The sequence below is a fragment of the Drosophila montana genome, unplaced genomic scaffold (assembly GCF_035044405.1).
Source record: "Drosophila montana isolate Dmon_TW-CO22-7 unplaced genomic scaffold, ASM3504440v1 contig_1933_1, whole genome shotgun sequence".
Lineage (NCBI taxonomy): Eukaryota > Metazoa > Arthropoda > Insecta > Diptera > Drosophilidae > Drosophila > Drosophila montana.
Window position 1 is genome coordinate 21,723 of NW_026996852.1, and position 7,136 is coordinate 28,858.

The following is a 7,136-nucleotide window of genomic DNA, read 5'->3' on the forward strand; positions in this document are numbered from 1 at the left end:
CACGTTTTGCCAATCTACTCACGCAGCACATCGTCAATCGCTCATTGGAAGATGCTTCCAGCATTCTTCAATGCGGACGGTAGTCGACAGGATATTTTCATATTTTCCGCCTTTTATAAAGAAAGAAGTTTTTTCGTGGTCTGGCTCGGCCAAAAAATTTTATGATAACCAGACTTAACATGCAATATCGTGAAGTATTTGGCTTTACCCAGATTGGCCAATATCATAAGAATGTTGGGAATGGCAATAGTTCGCTTATTAAGCTTTCTAAGGTGTATGGCAAGGCGATTATCCTTGCAGCATTCTTCGTTACAACTCTTCTTATCAACAACCCAAGTTGGGATATTGTACGGTGATCTTGAGGGTCTAATGATGGCATTATGTAATAATTCTTTCTTTTTTTTTACGAAATCAGCTACTCCCATGGGGTGAGGGTACATTTTCGAGTAGATCGGGTTGTCGTCTTCCGTGTGGATTGTGGCCACAACTGACGTACATATTAGAGATCGAAAATGCCTTTGCTCTATCTTGGAACACTCTCGTTAATTCGACTTTTTATTGACATATGCCTCGGCTACCGTCACTGTGGCCGCCTTATTGTTGTCTTGGTCATCAGAGGCCTGCTATACAGTGTTGTGCAACCGCCTCTGGCCTGTCATATGTTTAGACGTAATTTGAACTTTATGGCCCTCTACATTTTCAACCGGCATGTTAGCGGCTTGACCTTTTCCCTATTACGTGCACTGCCTAATCCATGGGTTCTGACGTCTGACCTTATGATAGTACCAGCTTGATAACGTGTGCTGGGGCAGCTCCACCGTGTGATCCAACCTGAGCACCCGACACCAACCGATGGGGCGGGAGCGTCAAAGCGGCAACGGCGACAGCAGCGGCAGCGGCGACAAAACTACAGCGACAAGACGCAAGCAGCAGCAGCAGTTCGAGGCTAATTAATATTAAATCAAATAATTGTCAAATTAGTTCTTAAGCAGCACTCAAGGAAACGGTTGTGTTTTTTTATAAAAAACAATTAACAATTGTTTTAATTGGCGTCCGAGCAGGGACCGGTTAAAGCTAATGAAGGATAACGTGTCGCGAAATTAAAGTGCCTCTAAAAGAGCCACAACGCGCGAAAGTTTAAGTACTTCGAAAAGTGCCTCAAAAGAGCCACAGCGCGAGAGCGAATCGTAAAGACAATTTTTGCCGGGTTCATCCTCTAACGTTTTCCGGCGCTATCGCCGAACACCCTGTATTACCAGTTCGCAGGGTACCGCACAAGTCTCTCGTAGAATCCCAAGTCACCCGCCGTCGCCACACCGCTTTGCACCGCGAGACAAAAAGAAAAAAATCCAAAGGACCAGCGCGGAAGATTCGCCTAATGTTACTTATCGTGAGCGCCTAGTGCTTTAGTGACAAAAAAAATTTAAACGAAAATTAATTTCAAAACAATAAACTTCTTTACAATTTTTATTCTCAACTTTGGCACATTTTAAGATCAATATATTTTATTATTACATTTAGATTAAGTCATCATCTAATTGCAAATCCATTTATAATTTGTATATATTAATAAAGTACACCACGCTCAAGCATCTATTGCATAAGTGTCTGCTTAATAATCGTGCATTAATAAGAGAAAAGACGAAGTGCAAAAACAAGTGTACAAATAAATAAAATAACACAATAAGTGGCCTACAACCAAAAACGTAAAACGATAAACAAATAAAGCACTGCACTCGCAGTATTAAACACTTCAATTCTGCGACTCCCAAGGGACCCTCAAGAATAGAAGGCGAAAACCAGCCACTGGATCTAAAAAAAAAAAAATTAACAATAGTAGATAATAATAAATCGCAAATTAATCTGACATAGAGTAAATAAAACTCTGTATACAACAAAACACAGTAAACACAGCTTTCGCATTTCGTAGTTAATTTTGCAAAAGAGTGCTCTGAGACTTGAGCTGTCCGAGAGTTGTCCGAATAATTAAAAATTTAAGAAAAAGATCTTTCTGACGCGCTATCTAACATGAAACTTGCTCCAGCTGTCCACCAAATGGACATTTCACCAACAGTAACCCGTTAGTCCGGGACTAAAGCAAGTGAATTTGTGCTTTATTAAGGATACGCTTCAGGAAGGTGAAATAATACGCCATGCCATTATTGAAGAAACTGGCGAGTATTGAACTGTAATTCCGCTCACGAGTCCGACTCAGGGCGAAAATGCAGAAAAAGTGCCCCATTTAGCGCGTTTAATAAGGGAATTCTCGGGAGATAAAACAACATTTGGGTCATGGAAGCGTCGAAAGAATAATGACCATTTATAAGGGCCAAGAGCAGGCCTACAAATATTATTTAAATACTCTAGCCATACGAGAGAAAGTAATAGAAGAAGCGGATACTGTGCTTGATTCGTACAAGACCCCAATGAATTGGAAAGCTCTCTTCAAGTGTCTTACAGAACATTACGCCGATAAGCGAGATTTAAAAACTCTCGACTATCAGAAATTCCCACTGACACAGGGTCGTCTGTCGTTACTGAATTTTACCAAACGGTATACCACCAGTTGTCTTTGATCCTTAAACAGATAAGGCTACTAGATTACACAACAGAAATAGTAAGGGCTTTGACGAATAGGTACCGAGACAAAGCCTTGGACACGTTCATGCGAGGTCTAAATGGTGATATATTTTGACTCCTGGCTATCAAGGAGCCAAGAGATCTGAACGACGCCTTACATCTGTGCAGCTTAGTAGACAACCAAGAACAAAAAGATTATTTTATACCCAAAATTAGACAACAACCGCCACCTTTACCACCTAGACATTTTTCAGTTCACCCTCATCCTAGATACCAACTACCAATAATTATATAAAGTAATAGTTCTGGACAGGGGAGAGACTTCGATCCGAAACTGTACTATATCCTACGACCAATCGCGAATTATCAGAGTACACAACCAACAATAGCGCCTCCGCGCTCACTCGCTCCCCAGCCGGAGCCCAAACCCGTACCAATGGATTTAGATGGCTCCATGCGATCCAGAAACATAAATTATATGAACTGGCCCCACCCAGGCAAACGAAATTTTTCGCACTCAGTTGGTGAACATACAAAAATAACATACCATACCTACATTATTTTGTTTTCTCAAGAAAATAAGCCAATCAAATTTTTCTTATTACCCACACTCAAAACTTTTCATGGGATATTAGGGAATGATACCCTAAAACAGCTTAACGCTGTTATTGACGTTAACAATTATTTATTAATAAAAAATGGTAACTATAGAATTAAAATTAAACAACTAGCAACACAAGCGGTCTATAACATTAATGTAAGAACTGAACACATGTCAAGAGAAGTAGAGAAACAATTACATCAGTTGTTGCGCGACGCCGTTATAAGACCTTCACGGTCGCCGTACAATGCATCTGTATGGGTGGTTCGTAGACGTGGAAGCGCTACTAATGTCGCTGATGAATATCTTCCTGCACGCAAGGCAATGCGCCGAGCCTGCGTTCAGTCTGGGTATTGGGATGTGTGCTATGGTTAGCGGCCTCATCACCCTTAATCAATATGGTTGAAAGCATGAACACGGCCCAACGTCGCCTACACCTAGTAGTCGGTTACTTTGTTGCATCCACATCATGCAGCATCAACAATAAAGAAATCATTTTTATAAAGTTTTAGTAGTAATAATTGTAGTTATTAATATTCACGTACTTTTTGTGAACTACATGTTGTATTATGTAAAATATAATCTCTGACTGTCTGACAGACTTACTGACTGATTGGTGATCAATGCACAGCCTAAACCATAAAAGCTTCCTGATTACCTTATGTGCTTAACGCACTAGCTGAAGTTTCGCTTTCAAATTCATTTCCAATGATCTTTACGAAAAATTATTTGAGACGTGTTTCAAACATTTTGCAGAATCCGCCCATCATGATAATGATAATAAATGCGGATTAGAGGTTATAAGAGCGGTGTTTTAAGTTCTGCCCAATTGATTTCAAACTTATTTTCAAAGTCCTACATTAAAATAAAATGAATCTGTGCTTAAGCGATTTTGGACAACACCCACAACTGTGTAAATATTGCAGAAAATTTGCAACTTTTTTGTTTATCATCGGTTTCAAATATGTTTGATAGAATTTATTTAACATGTTTTTCACAAAGTTCACCGGTTTTGATATGGTCAGAAAACGATGATTCCAACATTCGTTTTTTTATTGTATGCACTTTAATGCTATTTTTAGATAGAAGTGTAGTAATCTTTAATTTTTAGCCCCACAGGCAATGCCGATCAATATCCGCTAGTTATAAAAAATTTAAACATACTAAATACTGATATTCATTCCTAATATTCAAACAGAAGTCTCATCTCCCAGCGTCATACTCCAACTTTTTGGCTCTTTCCTAGCTGGATGTACGTTTTGCATACCCGTCAGGAGCGCAGAGCACCAAAAACTATAAGCGGCTGGGTGTAACAACACCAATGAGGATCCTGCGCGACTACTGCTAGCTACGTACGCTGACGACTGGCATCACATTAATCCCTGGAGGTTGTAACAGATGCAGTGCAAGACTGAATGCTACAGGTCAAAAGATGGACAGCGGATTAGAATATCACAATTATTTGGGCCAAATCTGCGGGTGTTATGTTCCCGTTGGACCTACGACAAAATTTGGGGTACGGCATCGGTCCACCTACGGCTAAGGGTAATTCGTGCCCAGGCGTCAAGCAAGTTGGCCGGCCTTCCTTGGTACATCAAAAATGATGTACTCAAACTTGATCTCCGCAAAAAGATTGGCGATGAAATTCACTCTCTCAGCTGCCGCAACGCCAATGCTGGGGCATCGCAATTCGACCTCCAGAGCTTTGGCTTACCCTATTAGCGAGAGGCGCCTTACAAGAGATAAATAATATATTTGATTTTTTTCCCATAATCTTTCGCTAGATGAAGTTCACAAATCACTGACCGATTTTTGCAAAAACCAACAAATGTAAAACAAAAAGAGGCTGTTTGCAATCAATTAAGTATTATTAAAAGTGTGATATTCAATTTGCATTATTTATATGAAGTTATTAATTGTTTTGGATTGTGACTTTCCTTTTATTGTAAGCTTAATTGGCATCAATACGGACTTGACCTACATCGAACTCCGGAAATAGCATTGCAATCTCTCGCCGCGCAGAGACTGCGCTATCTGATCCATGGCAGGCATTGCGAGTGTCTGAGAGTCCATAGAGAGCGCGTATGCACTCCGGTTCGTTATATACTGCATTAAACACCTTGGTGGGACCCATTAGTCGACGCCATTTTTGTATGCATAACTCAGATTGCAGTATTATTGCGTAGCAGGGACCGCTATAACTTTTTTTTTTAGAAAGAATCAAATATTATAGGTACCTTTTACAGACCTCTGCATAAAGGTAGTAAGTCGATGATAAAAAAATTTGTCCTTGTGGTCCGCGTAAAAGCACTCTGAAAGTTCTTTTGTTATACGTAGCTCCTTAGCTGCTAAGATATTAAAATTATTGCCAATTAAGTCCTTTAACTGCTGCATCGCGTATGTGTTACGAACCACGTGCGGTTTTAATAAGGCCAAAGTAATTTCCATTGTAAATTTTTTAAGCGGTTTTATCTGTAAAGTGCATAAGGCATAAGACACTAATCGGCTTGTTTCGATAATCACTGAAAAAGAAAATTACCTATGCTAAGTCCAAACAAGACTAAATATTTTTTTATATTCATAGTTGTACTTAGGAATGCTCGATATACATAAATTTTTGAATAAACATTAATATGTGCGTCAAGTTAGCGGCGGTGACTTAGCGTCGATTTTTGGCACTTGGTATCGGAAAAGGAATCGGTTAGTTTTAAATGCATTTATTTATGTTTTTAAGCACAAAACCAAATGAATTTAAATGCAGAATTACAAAAAATTTAATTATTTATTGTCTACATTTATTTTTTTCAATTTTAGCTTATAATATCCAAGGGGTTGATAAATTAGGTTTCCACCATTCCTTAAATATCTTAATTCAGGGATAATGGCTTTGGCGATTAAAGCCTATAATTTCACCTAGACAACGGTGAAAATTTATGAAAATCGTCGGTACCGTTTTTTTAATATTTGGAAAAGAGTGCAGCAGCCCCCTTGCCAACCCCTTTTAAAATGACCGGAAAAAATCAACCTTGTTCTTGAGCCCTAATTTCTTAACTCAGGGACAATGGCCTTAAATGTACGCTATAACATTTTGAAGATACATATTTAAAGAAGCTTTTGGCACTTATTTTAAGCAAATGGACGGTACAGCTTTTGAGAAAATAATTTAATTGTAAACAAACCTCATATAGTTCATTCATCAAGCCTATCGAACTGCTAGTTCCAACGCGAACTGAACCACTGCTTGAATACAGTGCTGAACAATTCTATAAAGAATTGGGCGGGAACAAATCAATCATACTGTAAACTGGCTTCAATATTTCAACCTATATTTATAAACTTCTCCGATAATGGCCTCAAATGAACGGTAGTTGTGAATATAGAGCACGATTTATCAATCATTTTGCCCTTTATTTCATTAACATCGTCGGTACAAATTTTAATTTTTCTATTTCTCTCATAACATTAATACAAAAAAACAAGCTGGCAATATTATATTTCATACTGTAAACTGGCGTCAATATTTCAACCTATATTTATAAATTTCTCCGATAATGGCCTCAAATGAACGGTAGTTGTGAATATAGAGCACGATTTATTAATCATTTTGCCCTTTATTTCATTAACATCGTCGGTACAAATTTTAAGAAATTTTAATTTTTCTATTTCTCTCATAACATTAATACAAAAAAACAAGCTGGCAATATTATATTTCATACGGTAAAATGGCGTCAGTATATCAACTTATATTTATAAATTTCTCCGATAATGGCCACAAATTCATGGTAGTTGTGCATATAGAGCACACTTTATTAATCATTTTCCTTTTATTTCAATAAAATCGTCGGTACAGTTATTGAGCAAATTTTGTATTTTTCTCATTATACCCAATGTTAACGCAAAAAAAATAGCTGGCAATATTATATTTTAAACTGTGAAATGATGGCAATATTTCAAC

General features: G+C 38.1%; 1 protein-coding gene across 2 annotated transcripts; it reads right to left on the reverse strand.

Annotated features, from left to right (window-relative positions):
• Positions 1-5,028: 5,028 nt before the first annotated feature.
• nmdyn-D6 lies at positions 5,029-5,821 on the reverse strand. 2 transcript variants are annotated; one of them, XM_064700814.1, is made up of 3 exons: positions 5,721-5,821; positions 5,430-5,653; positions 5,029-5,376 (listed from the first exon to the last, which is right to left on the reverse strand). In XM_064700814.1, the coding sequence occupies exons 2-3, from the start codon at positions 5,627-5,629 to the stop codon at positions 5,133-5,135; spliced, it is 444 nt and encodes a 147-aa protein (XP_064556884.1). In that variant the 5' UTR covers positions 5,630-5,653; positions 5,721-5,821; the 3' UTR covers positions 5,029-5,132. The 2 variants fall into 2 exon arrangements, 1 of the variants encoding a protein (XP_064556884.1); XR_010438455.1 differs by having other exon boundaries at positions 5,326-5,526; positions 5,594-5,653; positions 5,721-5,800.
• Between the last annotated feature and the right edge of the window lie 1,315 nt (positions 5,822-7,136).

Excerpts from the sequence above, each read along its gene's own strand:
- nmdyn-D6 (XM_064700814.1), bottom strand. The coding sequence starts at position 5,629 with ATGGAAATTACTTTGGCCTTATTAAAACCGCACGTGGTTCGTAACACA. Across the intron at positions 5,377-5,429 it reads CTTACTACCTTTATGCAGAG|CGGTCCCTGCTACGCAATAA; the intron begins GTCTGTAAAAGG and ends AAAAAGTTATAG.